A 14,471-nucleotide genomic window follows, 5' to 3' on the forward strand; every position below is an offset into this window, starting at 1 on the left:
GGGTGCGCGTGCGCAGAGCGCTGCGGTCGCGGGGCGTGCGGCTACGGGGCGCCGCGAGGGCCACGGGCGGGTGGCGCGCGGAGGTGCGCTCTCGAGCCGGGCGGTGTAGGTGCGGGGCTTTGGACTCCGCAGTCCCGCCTTACGAACTGCCCCCAGGGTTTCAGCTCAGCTCAGAGCCCCGTCCGCATCCCCGCCCGGACCCCCTACTCACTCTTACCCCTGCACCCTCGGGCCCAGATCCACACCGAGCACCCCACTGCGCCGCAGACTTCCCAACGCTGTCCCCCACATCTGCGTCCCCTCAGGTGCCCCGCAATCCTGGAAAATTGTTTATTTGTGTAACCAATGACAGCATGGGGGCGGGGTGTGCTGGCGAGGCGGGTTCTTCCTCTTCCGGTCACTTCTTCTTGGCTACCTTGAGCTTCCCCTCTATCAGCCGCTGGCCCTGCCTCTTGATCTCGGCCCGCGAGGGCACGTAACTGTGGTCCACGTCGGCGAACTGGAAGGTCTCTGCAAAGGAGCGGGGGGGGGGCGGGTGGCAGCCGCGCCCGCAGCCCGTCTGCCCCGCGAGGGTCCCCAGATCCTGAATTGTCCCCTGGCGTCCGTTCACCGCAGGGCCAATTGTACCAACGACGTATATTTCTTACTTTCTGTGTCCCTGATGCTCTGGCATTTGGGGTCTCGCACAGCCGGGGAGAGAGACAGACCAGGGCTCACCCAGCCCTTCCAGAGCCCACACTCGACCACCTCTGTCTAACGCACACCCCAAGCCTGAATCACCCAGGGCCAGGTGCCAGGCAACTGGGGACAGCCCCTGTGCCCCAAACCTGCTGGAATTATTTGAACGGGCAGATCTTAAGCGGTGTGCCCCCTGCCTTGCCCTTCCCACAGAAACTCCAATAAGCGCCCTGACCAAGGCCTTCCCCCCTGCCTGCCTACCGGCACTGGTGCCTCCCTGTGTCACTAAAGGTGGTAAGTTCTTTCAATGGCATTAACTTCACCAAGTCACCTCCATAAATTAAAAATCCTGTGGGTGCAACTGACACACCCTTTCCATCCCTTTAGCCCCTGTGCCTCCAGGCCGCCCTGGTCAGATGCGGCAAGCGCCGTCCCCAGCCTCTGCCTCTGCACAGCTCAGGCCCACCGCCAGCTGCTGGGCGGCCCGTGCCTGCGACATTCTCCCCCCTCTCCTCAAAGCTGATCCTGGTGTTCTGCTTCTCCTTCAGGGCCGAGGGCTCCAGGGCATGCCTCACCTTCGTGTGGACCTGCAGGGCATGGGGACTGTCAGCTCTGAGGGCACACGGGGCGTGTGGGCACCCCCCGGGCCAGGGCTACCTCCTCTGTCCTGGGCAGCATCTGCACTCGGTCAGCCAGGTACAGCAGCTTCCCCTCGCAGTATGCCAGCTTGCTGTACACATCCAGGGTGTCGGAGGGCAGCGCTTCTTTCTGTGGCCAGGAGGAACAAGTCGACTCCCTCTGGCCCCTCCAGGGGACCCTCTGTACTGGGGGCCCCTCCACGCTTCCCTGGTACCTGGGCCGTGGGCAGGGGGACGCCCATCAGGCGGATGTGGAGGTTGTCGATGCCAGTTTGGATGGTCAGCAGCAGCTCTGGCTCTTGGCCATGTTGGCGTGGGCCAGCTGCAGCCGGGCTTCCTCCTCCTTCAGCACGTCCTTCATTTTCTTCTCAACAGACTTCAAGCTGTTGAGGATGAGGGAGGTGGGTAGCGGACTGAGGGCAAGGTCGCGGAGTCCCGAGCGGGCGCTGTGCTGATTCGGGCTCAGGAGCTCACACGCGGGCACTTGGGGCCCCTCGGCAGTGGGTGCGCTCAGCTCCGAGCCTGGTGCCAGCCACGGGGCTGTCAGTGAGGAGGAGGTCAGGGGCTCCCGGGTGCCTGATGGAGCTGGGCATCACGCCCTCCGTCGCCAGCTCCTTCGTCACGGCCTCCAGCTGTGCCCGCCTCCCCTCACCGCCCGCCACCTGCAGCGCCAGGTTCTCCTCCGTGCTCCTCTGAGCCAGGTGGCCGGCGATGTCCTGGCGGGGCCGGTGGGGCGAGGAGCAGGTGTGAGCCAGGAGGGAGCTTGTTCCTCTGACTCCCGGTGGTCAGTAACATTGACCGTGGCTGGGTGTTGAGGACCCGTGAGGCCCTCTGTGTGTGTCACCCTCGTGACAGGCAGAGGGGCCAGATGACCCCAAGGAAGAGCCAGAGAGACCACCGCCACGAGACTGCGAGGCTTTGAGTCACTCGTCCAAGGGTGGACGAGCTTACGTCAGGACCATGGACAGGAGCTCAAGGCTTACTGATGATAAATCCAGGACGGATTAAAATAAAGGGGGTGGGGCGGAGGCAGCTGCTCACACGATGCTGTTGGTTTGGGAAGGGGAAGGAGCTAAGAGGTGAAGGCCACCTCCTCGGGGTTTGAGATCCTCAAATTCCAGCGGGCTCTGTGCAGCCCCTGGAACACGGCCCGGATTTGCCATCTGCGTCCCTGGAGTGCCCGCTAGTCTGAGCTGTGGGGCCGCTGCTTTGTGTGTCCATTCGTGCAGCAGGTGTCTGCAGAGCCTGGCCCAGCTCAGCTGGGCCATGGGCTGGGGCAGGGCCCCCACCTGTCCTTCTGCCCACACCCCAGGAGTGCCAGTACCCAGAGGTGAGAGCGCCGCACAGCAGTCTAGACTTTCTCCACCAAAGCCGTCACGTCCGTCTGGTATTCGATATCAGCCTTGAAGGTCTCCCTCCTCCTCACTGGGCACAGCAGAGGGGAAGGTCAGCCGGCATGCAGGAGTGCTGTGGGAGCTCTTCGCGGAGCCGTCGGATGCCCCCGTACGTCGTCAGGGGAGGCCACCCAAGAGCTGGGTACCCGTCAGAGTCGCCTTCACCCTAACTGGCTCCCTGCTCGGCCAGCCCTCGAGGGATGCCCCAAGGCAGCGCCATCCGCAGGAGGACCCAAAGCGGCCTGGCACAGTGGGGCTTAGTGGGGCTTCTCAGAGGCGGCTCAGGGGTGCATTGTACAGCTGAGAAGCCGGGGGCTCAGCCACCCCTGGCCAAGAGCCCAGAGCCGGCAGCAGCACCTTGAAGCATGCGCTGTGACTGTTGGTGTGCTCCGGTGCAGGTCTAGCCAGGGAGGGGCCGGGGCTCGTCGGTCTCCCTCACCCCGGCCCCCGCAGGTTACCCCCACCTCACGGTGACCCACCTCTCGGGACCCTGGCTGGGGCGGCGGGAGCTGAGCGCTCACCTTTCAGTTTCGGGACCCATCAGGCTGGAGGGGAAGTGCAAGGGACCCATCAGGCTGGAGGGGAAGTGCAAGTCCCGCCGGCCCTGAGCGCGGAGTGGGAGGAGGTGAGAGGTGTCCTCTGTGGCACAGGGGCTGCTGTGCCTGGCGTGGCCCGGACGCACCCAGCGGTATTTCTCGCTGGTCTCCTTGGAGTGGATCTTGTCGGTGAGCTGCTTCTGCTGGTTGAGCCGGTCCTCCCATGCCTGGCGTTCCTCGATGAAGGTGGCCTCCCTCCCCTTTGCCTCATGTTCATCTGGGGAGACAGGAAGGGGGCGGGGGTCTGTCCCACCAAGGCCACCCGGGGTGCTGACCCAGCGTCAGCGTCAGTCCCCGCCTTCCCGATTTGGGACGCTCCACCTGCGACCATCACCCTCACCCTTGCGTTCTGCCCTCCTCTGGGACGCCCCCCTCCTGCCTGGCCTCTGAGCCTTCCCTCGCGTTACGCCCCTCCAGCTGGGGTCGCTCCGGCTACAGCCATAGGCTCAGGTACCGCCTGGGACACGGCTCACAGATTTTTCTCTCCAAGCCCGGTCCTCCGCTGCCTCTGCCAGCTCCCCTTACAACTCACCAGAGTGGATTCCACATGTCTGAACACAAACTCATCATCTTCCCCCAGACCTCCTGCCTCCCGGCACATCCTGCTCTGGTGGCTAAATCCACCGTCTGTCTGGGCCTGCTCACGTGTCCTGGATGCCACGCTCTGCCCTTGCCTGCACGTCTCACCCGCCCCGCCCCTCATCGGGGTGACCTCCTAAAGGCTTCTCGGCTCCGTCCGAGTTCGGCCACCCATCTCCACCACTGGTCTGGCCCAAGTGACCAGTGTCTTGGCCCTGGTCCTCTCCAGTCTCTGCAGCCAGAGCACACCCGTTTGGAGACACGAATCTGATCCCATCTCCCCCCATCTCCTCCCAGGGCTCCAGGTTAGGAGGGCTGCCACTGCAGCCCCGCCACCTGCTGCCCACACAGGCTCCAGCCCCCACGCCTCCTTTTGGCCCTGTTACACCCCAAGACTCTGTTGCCCAACCTCCAACCCCCAGAATCCGCCATTCACTGCCTTCCTGAGAAGGTCCGAACCCCAGGGTGGCCCCACTGCGTGAGGAGGGGGCAGGCTGGCCTGGCAGCGGCCTCGGCACAGAGTGGGTGAAGGGGTGGCACCTGCCCCGTCCAGGTCAATTCTCTGCCTTCTCTGTCTACCTCTGCCCAGGCTCACAGGTGGTAAGGCAAGCAGGCCGGCAGGGCAGCCACTGGACTCCTCCAGTGATGACGGGGGGTGTGGGCATGGGAGTGTCCCGACGGACCCTGGGCCAGACAGGTTCAAGAGATAGCCCTGCAGGGAGGGCCCCCAGCCTGGGACCTGCTCTCACCTTGACCTCATCCGTAATCATCATGGCATCTTGGGACAGGACTGTCTCACCTTGACCTCATCCGTAATCATCCTGGCATCTTGGGACATGACTGTCATGTCCGACAGTTCTGAGCAGTAGTCAACCACGAGATTCTGCAGCTTGTCCAGCTCTGTGGGGTATCCTGCCAGCTTCTGCAGCAGAAGGGCAAGGGCAGGCGGGCACAGAGCCTGACAGTCTAGGGACTGCGGGCCAACCACAGGCTCCCCTGGCCCCTCCCTCATTCTCTTCTGGCCCCCAAAGTGGACCACGTCTACTCCCCACCCCTCACCCTGGGCTGTGCAAGTCCAGGGGACAAGTATAACCTGGCCTGTGGCCCCAGCCGGGCCCAAAGCAGGTGAAAGGGCATGTTTGGGGAGGGAAGACAGCATCTTCCTGGTGGATTCTCTCACTGCCCAGGGCCAGAGTCCAGAGACACTTCCAAAGAAGTTGTGATGGGATGTCCCACCGCGTGAGCGGTGACTGTGAAACGCCGGAGGCTGGCTGCTGTAAGTGAAGAAGAGGGTCTCAAAACACTGGTGTGGGGTCAAAGACTCAGGACTCAAGGCCAAGGCTGTAGCCTGACCAGCTAGCGTGGGGCCTTAGGAAAGCCTGGGTTCTGCCATGTGTAAGGTAGGGCGGTAACGGCTCTTTCAGGAGGCCGCTATCAGGCTGGATTGAGAAGGTATAATGAAGTGTCTTTAGCACAGGCTCAGGTGCGTAAATGTCCAATATATCTTGGCTCTTAGGATTTTGTTGTTGATAACTACAACGTAGAATCTGCACTTTTTTTTTTTTTTTTTTGCGGTACGCGGGCCTCTCACTGTTGTGGCCTCTCCCGTCGCGGAGCACAGGCTCCGGACGCGTAGGCTCAGCAGCCATGGCTCACGGGCGCAGCCGCTCTGCGGCATGTGGGATCTTCCCAGACCAGGGCACGAACCCATGTCCCCTGCATCGGCAGGCGGACTCTCAACCGCCGCACCACCAGGGAAGCCCTTTTTTTTTTTTTTAATGCAAGGGAGACTTCCCTGGTGTTGCAGTGGTTAAAACTCGGCGCAGGGGGCACGGGTTCGATCCCCAGTCAGGGAACTAAGAACCCGCATGCTGTGCCATGCGGCCAAAAAAAAAAAAAAATGCAGATGACCACAGGAGTTATTTTTTTTTAGTGCATATGTTCTGAAAAGATAAGCAAGTACCACTGGGAGGACATGATGCATACAAGTGAAGGAGGGGCTGGACCCCAGGGTGCAGTCGGAGTGGGAAGGGGTGTGGGTAGGAGGAGTGGGCCCGGGAAGGACACGTGGGCAGGGCCACAAGGTGAGTCTCCAGGACCCGGGGCCTGAGGCAAGAGGGACAGGCTGGAGGACAAAGCTGCGTGCTGCTGGGCTCTGGGCACCGTGGGCAGGATTTGGGGGGCATGACCCCAGCTGCGAAGAGCTGCAATGCCCACCCATCCCACACCCTCCTCCAAACGCATTTCTACCTGTCACCCTCCCGGCCACACTCCAGGGCTTCCCCTCCCCCAGCCCCAGCATGAAGGTGGGGTCTTCCCTCTCTCTCTCGGCCCCCCCTGCCAAGCTGCTCCTCTTTGTACCCTGGCACCCAGCCTCCAGCCCTCCTCTCCAACTGTCCTCGTCCTCACCATCTTCCACCACCGGGCCTGTGGCGGGTGCCTGTGCTCTTCTGTGTGGGGGCCAAAGGGGGCCGCCAGTGAAGGGGGGGTTGCCTCACAGCAGGGCTCACGGCCCCTGGGGACTTCCCCCTGGCCTTCTCGGCAGGGAGCAGGGTGGCTGGCTTGGAAGAGGTGGGCAGCAAGCGGAGGTTACTGACCTGCTCAGAGGCAGCTTGCCCTGGATGATGTTAGGGGACTTCTGAGGGTGCAGGACCCATCTCTTGGCCTCAGAAGCCAGGGGATGAGAAACGATGGGGCAAAGAAAAAACAACACTAAACCATCAAATAAGAACCCAAACAGGACTTCCCTGGTGGTGCAGTGGTTAAGAATCCACATGCCCATGCAGGGGACACGGGTTTGAGCCCTGGTCTGGGAAGATCCCACATGCTGCGAAGCAACTCAGCCCATGCACCACAGCTACTGAGCCTGCACTCCGGAGCCTGTGAGCCACAACTACTGAGCCCGCGAGCCACGACTACTGAAGCTCGCGAGCCACGACTACTGAGGCCCGCGCACCTAGAGCCTGTGCTCCGCAACAAGAGAAGCCACTGCAGTGAGAAGCCTGCACACCGCAACGAAGAGTAGCCCTGCTCGCCACAACTAGAGAAAGCCCGCACGCAGCGACGAATACCCAAGCAGCCAAAAATAAATAAGTCAATAAATCACTAAATTTATAAAAAACCAAAAAACAAACAATTCTGATGTAGCACATGATATGCCTTTTTGGAATAGCAAATAAATTCTTGAAAGAACGTTTCCCACCTACAAGGTGCCGCTGCTCAGCTTGGTGCCCAAAGCGGGGCTCAGCCTTTCTCGGGGTCACCCGGCCTGGGGGAGAGCTGCGCGCCTGCGGGGCAGCCTAACCCGGAGGGCACGCCCCCGCCGAGATTCCCGCCCTTCCTGGCCAGCTGGGCTCCCTGGGACCGGGATGCGGTCTCGGTCTCCGGGTGTGGGTTGAGGGGCTCACTTGTTTCAGGTGGTCCAGCAGGTCCACGTACAGCAGGTGGATATTCTGGCTAGTGGTGATCTTGACCATCGTCTTTTCTATGTTGTTCTCCAGCTGACGGATGACCTGGGCGGGGAGGAAGGGCACATTGAGAGTGCGTGGGGACAGGCCACCTGGGAGTGCAGAGGCTGGCGGGGGCGGGGCTGGACTTTCTTCCGAGGGAGCCTCATTCATCTAGCCCCGCCCTCCCACAGAGTCCCGGCCCCTCCTCCTGTGGCCCCGCCCCCATCACCCTGGAGGCCCCGCCCCGCTCCCCGCCGCCACCTGCGGCATGCGCGGCTCCTCCTTGGTGGCCTTGGGCTGGTTCTTAAGGCTGGCCAGCTTCAGCTGCATGCTCTCCAGCTTCTGCTCGCGCCGCCGCACCAGGTCGATCAGCACGTTGTGCATATTCACGCGGTCGAAGACGTACTTGCGCAGCTTCTCCCGCGCCACCTGGGTCGGGGAGGGCACGGCCCGCGCGTGGGTGCTCAGGGGCCACGGAGCGCGCCTGCAGCTGGGCGGGCGGGGAGGGACCCGCGGCAACGCCACACGGACGCTGGGGCTGGGAACTCGCTCTGCTCCCCACCGGCTCCACATCGTAGTTTAGTTGGGGTGCACTGGCTGGGCGGGGCTGACGGGTCCCCCCCTGCTGCCTTACCTCCGTGGTGCAGCGGCTGTGCGCCAGGCTCATGGGCACGTCCTTTCCGCAGGCCTTGGAGGTGGTCCGCTGGTCGTACTGTGGGGCGCGGCGGCTGAGCGGGGCCTCGGCCCCTCTGCGTTCCCCCCCGCCGGCCGCCGGCCCCTCCAGGGATTCTCCCCGGGTTTCCTCTGCCCTGTGCTAGCCCAGCAGCAAGACCCCAGCTCCTGGGGCCGCAAGGGGCAGAGCACTGAAGGACTCCATCCGGGCCATCCCTGCTCCGATGTGATGGGGGTCCAGAGAGGCGGGTCCCTGGCTCCCATATATGGCTGCTGCAGAGGGTAGCCCAGGAAAGGGACCTCTGTCGGGCCTCTGGCCCTGCCCTCTGAGGTGTGGTGGGGAAACTGCCCCCCTCCACCCAGTTTCAGAATGGTTGGGGTTAGGGTGGGGAAAGGAGAGGAGATGCCAGCTGTCCACCTGTGTTGGGGGAAGGGCTGTTTCAGCACGTGCCCCGCCCCCACCCCAGCCAGCAGGTAGCAGGGAGGGTCCCGCCGTCCACCTTCTTGGCCAAAGCCCCCTCGTGGGACCCGCGGCGAATGTTGCTGCGCAGGACAGCCAGCGTGGCCTTGTTCTTGAACGTGGTCTCCTTCACCGCCTGGATCTGCAGCGCCCGACGTTGCTCTGTGTGGAGGGACAGGGCAGCCAGGATGTAGGCCAAGGGCCAAGGGCCTGGCCGGGATACCCGGGTGGGGTATGCTCCACGCCGGGCAGGACAGAGGTGGGGGCGTGAGTTTGCTGTCTCCAAGGCCACACTCCTTCCTCCCAGCCTGCACGGGGGCCAGCTTCGCTGCTCAGCAGTGCTCATCTGGACGGCTCTCAGTGGACAGCAGTGCTGGGAGGTGGGGAGGGCGGGGTGCAAGCCAGGGACGGGCAGGCCTGTGATTTCTTCCAGACCCTCTAGCCACAGAAGTGGGTGGATCCCCTCCTGTCCCCTCTGGCTTTGAGGCCACCGTGCTTACAAATCTCCTTGAAGCCCCCAGCTTCTCCTCCCCCTGGCCCCTGCATGGCAGACCCCTCCGATCCCTTCCCCCCAGCTCTGTTTGTGGGTGAGCAGTAGAGCGGCCCCCAGTCCATATGCCCTGGACCGTCCGTGTGTTAAGATCGTAAGTCCTGCCCCCAGGAGCCCCGGAGGCCCTGGGTCACCCCAGCGGCAGCTGCACCCTTGAGCCGAGTGACAGCCTTCAGCTCCTGGATCTGCCTCCACCTCCGCCTCACTATGGATCTTCATGGCGGCCCACGGCGCCCTCCGGGGCCGTCCGCACCTCCCACCCTCTCTGTGCTGAGCCTGCCCCGCAGAACCACAGTTCAGATTGCCACTGGAATCTCGGCCCATTGGGACGGGGGCGGAGGTTCTCAACGCCCAGGGAACCCGGGAATTCCTGGCCCACCCCGACGACCCCACCCTCTGCCCCCAGCCAGCCTTGGGGTTGCTCTCCTGGACACGAGTCTCGTGGCTGCTCTCCTAAAACTTCTGACCTCTCACTGCCTACAGGGTCTCCGTTCCCTTACCCCACCCCAAGTTCAAACTCCAACCCTGGTGACCTGGCTCGTAAGACCCCAGCCTCGGCCCTGACTACCCCATCTCTCCCTGGGGAAGTCCTGGGTCCAGCTTTACCTGTCACTTACTCCAGGAGGAGTCAGTCCCCTCCCTCTGCACCCCCAGCACAAGCTTCCCTTCCAGCCACGTGGCCCAAGCCTGGGATTCCAGGGGTGCACATCAGATGGGTTACTTCTTCCAACCTGCATGAGTTTGCCAACAAAGCACCACAGACCGGGCAGCTTAAACAACAGAAATTTATTGTCTCACATCCTGGAGGCTTGAAGTCTGAGATCAAGGTGTCGGCAGGGCTGGCTTCTCCTGAGGCGTCTCTCCCAGGCTTGTGGACGGCCGTGTCCTCGTGGGGTCTTTCCCCTGTACTCATCTGTGTCCTCATCACTTTCTCTTATAAGCACACCAGTCAGACTGGATGAGGGCCCATCCCCATTTTAACATAATCACCCCTTCAAAGGTCCTGTCTCCAAATGCAGAGTCATATTCTGAGGTCCTGGGGGCTGCAAACTGAGTTTGTGGGAGACACAGTTCAGCCATAACAACAGTCTTCACCCGTGCGCTGTTACAGCACCCATCTTTCTCTGTGACCTCTCAAACAGATCCTTTACTTTTCTGGTCACTCTCTTTTTAAAAAGTGAGTCCAGTCCCCTCTGAAACTCGAAGTTCACCCTCTGCCCTCCCTCTGAGCCCAGGTCTTTCCCTCAGGGGGTTGGGAGGGCCTGCCGTGGGCAGGGTCTATTCCCTTGATGCCCGTGTTCTCCCAGGGTGCGAGGCAGAGCCTGTGCCCCAATACTGGTTCTCCTTTCCTCAGATGGAGAACCCCTGAATTTTAGTGGGCACGAGGCTGCCCAGAGCAAGCTGCCCTCCTAGGTGCCTTTGCACTAGGCGTCCCACATGACTTAGTTCTAGCCAATGCAGTGTTCAGAGAAGTGAGTGAACTGCCCTCCTCCTCCCCCTTTCTCTTTCCTGTTGACAGGGATGAAGACCTGATGGCCGGAGCCAGCACAGCTGCCTGGGACCATGAGGTGGATTTGGAATGAGGGCTGTTACAGCACAGAACACGCTAAAAGAAGCCTGGGTCCCTGACTCCATACAGCCCCAGACCACCCACTTGAGCTTTTCCATGAAAGAAATTGAATACTCTAGCTTGCTCATGCCGTGGTTATCTTGGGCTGCCTGTCGTTTTGCCTTCCCACGAACAGATTCCCCGGTGCGTAGTGAGCGTGCAGTAGACGTTCTTTTGCGGGACTGGCTAGGTCAGCAGGCGCAGGGGCGGAGCTGGGGCTGGAGCAGCGCGGCCCTGTGTGCCTTCAGTGTTACCGGGAAGCCTGCTATAAAGGACGGTGGATTTGCCCAGGTGTTATATAATCTCTGCCTCTCCCTCTGTTGGGGGTGGGTGAGGTGGGCAGTCTTGCCCACCCAGGAACACTCCTCCATGTGGACAGAGCTCCGGTAAGCTGACTGTGGCCTCCTGAACCACTCACTTCCTCCTCCCCAGGGGAGAAGTGACTTAATCTGATAGGTGGGTTTGGAATGATAGGCAGGTGGGCGTGGCCACTTCCTGTCCCTTGTCTCCTGGAAGCCAGGTGCTGCCTGGCTGCACACCGTCTGCTCTGCTTCTCTGTGCCAGGCGGTACAGAAGCACCCCCGCATGGAGGGCCCATGGGGGCTGCCCAGAGTGTCTAATCCTGGGGTTCGGTGTTAGGAACAGCCCTGGCACCTCCTCCAATCAGCTGTATGGTACCGAGTGACATTTCTCTCATCTTCTTACTGCGCTGACTTGTTTCCCAACTGCTTTAGAACTCAGGCGGGAAACGGGAAACAGGAAAAGGCGTTTATTAGTCCCACAACCCCCAGCGGCAGCTGTCAGCTCTGACTGGGGTGGGCGGGGGGATGCAGGGGTCAGAAAGGGCGTATCAGCAGCAGGAAGTGCAGAAGGCCCAACCCCCCACCCCAGAGCTGCCGCCCCCAAATATGCATGAGACAGGCCTGGTCTTCTCCAGCTCTGTGTCCACCACGTTTCTCACTGCCCTGCAGGAGGCCAGCCACCCAGGGGCAGCACATCCTGGTCTGACCTTCTGGGCGTCCAGGCTGGGCAGGAGCAGTTTGCACAGGTCTGACAGAGCTGGCCATGCATGTGTGCAGGGGACATGGGTGTGGGGAGGCCAGCCTGGGGTGCAGAGGTGCTGAGGGCTGTGTTCTAGAACTCTCCGGCCCCAGGTCCCCTGTGCCCTGGCTGGAGCTCTCCTAGCTGTGCCGATCTGTAAGAGGCAAAGGGAGACAGCTAGAACCACACCCCAAAGCTGCGCCCGGTCCCTGTGCCCATTTTACCGGGGCAAAAACTGAGGCCTGTAACAGGAGGGATGCAGGCAGTGAAGGCCAGGCTTGAGATCAATCAGCTTGATGTCCACTGCGGGGCCTCTCAACCCGGCCGCTCTTCTAGGGGTGCCCACCCTCCTCGCTCTGCACTCGCCCCTCCCAGGGCCACCCAGACCCTCCTGGGTCTTCCTCCTGCACAAGGGCCTGGAAGTTCTGTCTGCCGCAGGCCCCCTCCCTCCCGCCCCCACCCCCATGCGCGTGTCAAGGGGACAGGCCTGTCCCGCCTACACCCGGGGAATGGAGCCTCGGTTCCGCGTCCTGCTGCCCCCGGGACCCTCACCTGTGTCCATGTCTTTGGGGAGCTGCCCTGTCTCCAGGAAGAGCCAGAGGTTGCTGCATTTCTGCGACTCCACTCGGGTCACCCAGTAGCTGGCCACTGAGCCTGCGACTGGGGAGAGGCAGGCAGGGGCCAGTGGGCAGGGGGGCGGGGCCTCTGCACTTGTCAGGGGAAGGGAGCAGGGTGCAGGTTTCTTCCTGGGAGCGGTGGGGTCCAGCAGGGCTCCCACTGAGAACTGGAACCCCATCCCCGGAGGCAGGGATGCCCAGAACCACAGCCCCCCACCCCTAGTGGGATCCACTTCTGCTGAAGAGCCAGCGGCAACAGGGGTGCATTTCAGGGGCGCCAGGCACCAGTCCTGGAGTACCCACCCACGGCCACCAGCACGTTCCACTGAAAGGGGTACGGAAACTTCCTCTGAACGAGCATCTGCAGGCCGACGGTCGCCCCGGTGCCTGCAAGAGCCAGGGTCCGCATCAGCCAGCCCGTCCACGGGGCTTGCCAGGGGACCACGGGGCTCTCGGCCTAAGTGCTCGCGACACCTGCCAGGCTCTGAGCACTGCGGGCTGGCGACCTGGCGCCACCTGCTGGGGAGTCAGGGTGAGACAGGAGGGTGAGGTCTCTTCACACCCCAGGACAGACACCTGGACCCAGCCTACCTGTGACAAAGGTGAAAATGCCCTTCATGAAGGCGTTCGACTGGCATGCGGCATACTCCCCGAGTCCCTGGGATGGGGGAGGGGGTTGAAGGCTCAGTTCCCCGTCCCTCCTTTGGGCACACTCCGGCCCTGGGGTAGGGGACCACTCATCGTGAGGCCCTGGGGGCCTGGACACATCCCACCTGCCCCCATGCCCACCCAGGATGCCTCGATCTCCACAGCAACACGGTCCCCCACCTCTGTCCCTCTTCTCTTCCCTGATAAGGGCACTCCCACCGAGGCCCCCGCCCCGCTCAGGTCAGCTTCTGAGGTCAGGGGCCCGCGTCCCAGGCCAGCCTTCTCACCGGGTGCTTGCTGGCCACGGCGTCGTCCACCCGGGACAGGCCCAGGTTCACCATGGCTGGCGGGGCGCGGGGAGCCGGCGGGGCAGAGCGGCGCCGGACCGGGCGGAGGGGCGGGGCCGGATGGGGCGGGGCGGGGCCTGGAGGGCCGGCGGAGGGCCGGCGGGGGGCCGGCGGGGGGCCGGCGGGGGGCCGGGAGCGGAGCGGGCCGCGCGCTCCCCAGGCCCAGCTCTGTGACGTTGGGTGGCCAGGCGGCGGCGCGAAGGCGGCCGCCGGCTAGCGCTCCTCCCCGTGGGCCCGGCCTGGGTCGTCCGCCTCGTTTCCAGGCTCTCAGAGACATAATGATTAGTTAGTATTATTTGTGGGGGTGGGGCTTTGCTTACGGCATTGCACCTACTGAAAACGACCACGGAATAGGGTATCCAAAGATGATACAGCGAGTTAATTCCAAAAATACCGTACGCGCGTACTTGGCGCCAGTTCTGTGCTAGGGGCTGGGGGTCCCACGGAGGAGTCAGAGCTCCTAGCCCTCATAGAGCAGACAGGCAAACAGACCTAGGAGGAGGTCAGGAAAACCAAATGGGTAAAGCGTATGGAGAGAGGCCAGGGCCCGTGTGTACGTGTGTGTGTGTGTGTGTGCGCGCGCGTGCGCCCGCCCTCAAGGAGAGACCTGCGTGGGAGAGTCAGGCAGACCCTCAAGCTTCAACCTTGAGCTGCTGTGTAGGACTAAGCGTGGCCTATTTGCATAAGCTTCAGGAGGCCCATGTGGCTGGATGTGAGGGCGAGAGGCAAGGGTTGGGCTGTACCTTGAAGCCTGGTGGGAACTTAAGTTCCTCTGATTGCGCACAGCCAGGCACAGCCAGGGATGTCAGCTCAGTGGACATCTTGCTGTCCCTGCACGGTGCGGGGCCAGCCTTCCAGGAGGGCAGCTGCTAAGGTTTAGAGAGTGTTTCAGCAGTGGAGCAGGCAGGGGTGCTGTCATGGTGCAGCACGCTGTCAGGATATCGGGGGCTACTGGGGTGCAAGAGTGCTGTCAGGGTGCTCTTGGGGTGTGTTTGGAGGCTGCACGAACAGGCCTTGGCATTGGGTTGGAGGTGCCAGCGAGGAAGGAAGGGGACCCAGGCTGGCCTCCAGTGCTTGCCCTGAGCACAGGTGGGCACAGCAGTGCGGGGCTGAGGGGAGCTGATGGTGTGGGGCACACTGGGAGGTGGTTTGGGCTCTGTCGGGTCTGAGATGTCTGGAGACAGGAGAGTGGG

General features: G+C 62.6%; 2 protein-coding genes across 2 annotated transcripts; both read right to left on the bottom strand.

Moving 5' to 3' along the window:
* Positions 1-322: 322 nt before the first annotated feature.
* CCDC183 (coiled-coil domain containing 183) lies at positions 323-9,235 on the bottom strand. The gene is given in 17 exon segments (XM_060153727.1): positions 323-510; positions 1,169-1,265; positions 1,336-1,446; positions 1,532-1,611; positions 1,614-1,699; positions 1,893-2,032; positions 2,641-2,741; positions 3,248-3,314; positions 3,393-3,503; positions 3,506-3,523; positions 4,685-4,807; positions 7,293-7,397; positions 7,596-7,763; positions 7,969-8,046; positions 8,507-8,628; positions 9,168-9,205; positions 9,207-9,235. Coding segments are annotated over 17 exon segments (1,587 nt in total). The 3' UTR covers positions 323-397.
* A 552-nt stretch (positions 9,236-9,787) lies between these two features.
* Positions 9,788-13,326, bottom strand: TMEM141 (transmembrane protein 141). The gene is made up of 5 exons (XM_060153258.1): positions 13,219-13,326; positions 12,875-12,941; positions 12,587-12,670; positions 12,219-12,326; positions 9,788-11,820 (listed from the first exon to the last, which is right to left on the bottom strand). Exons 1-5 carry the CDS (start codon positions 13,270-13,272, stop codon positions 11,807-11,809), a joined length of 327 nt encoding a protein of 108 aa, XP_060009241.1. The 5' UTR covers positions 13,273-13,326; the 3' UTR covers positions 9,788-11,806.
* Between the last annotated feature and the right edge of the window lie 1,145 nt (positions 13,327-14,471).

The sequence above is a fragment of the Lagenorhynchus albirostris genome, chromosome 7 (genome assembly GCF_949774975.1).
Source record: "Lagenorhynchus albirostris chromosome 7, mLagAlb1.1, whole genome shotgun sequence".
NCBI classification, from domain to species: domain Eukaryota; kingdom Metazoa; phylum Chordata; class Mammalia; order Artiodactyla; family Delphinidae; genus Lagenorhynchus; species Lagenorhynchus albirostris.

Bases quoted from the DNA above. Each gene is read 5' to 3' on its own strand.
- TMEM141 (XM_060153258.1), bottom strand. From the start codon at position 13,272: ATGGTGAACCTGGGCCTGTCCCGGGTGGACGACGCCGTGGCCAGCAAG. The intron at 12,942-13,218 runs GTGAGAAGGCTG...CCCCCATCCCAG, and splicing joins CCGTGGCCAGCAAGCACCCG to GGACTCGGGGAGTATGCCGC. The intron at 12,671-12,874 runs GTAGGCTGGGTC...TGGCTCTTGCAG, and splicing joins CATTTTCACCTTTGTCACAG to GCACCGGGGCGACCGTCGGC.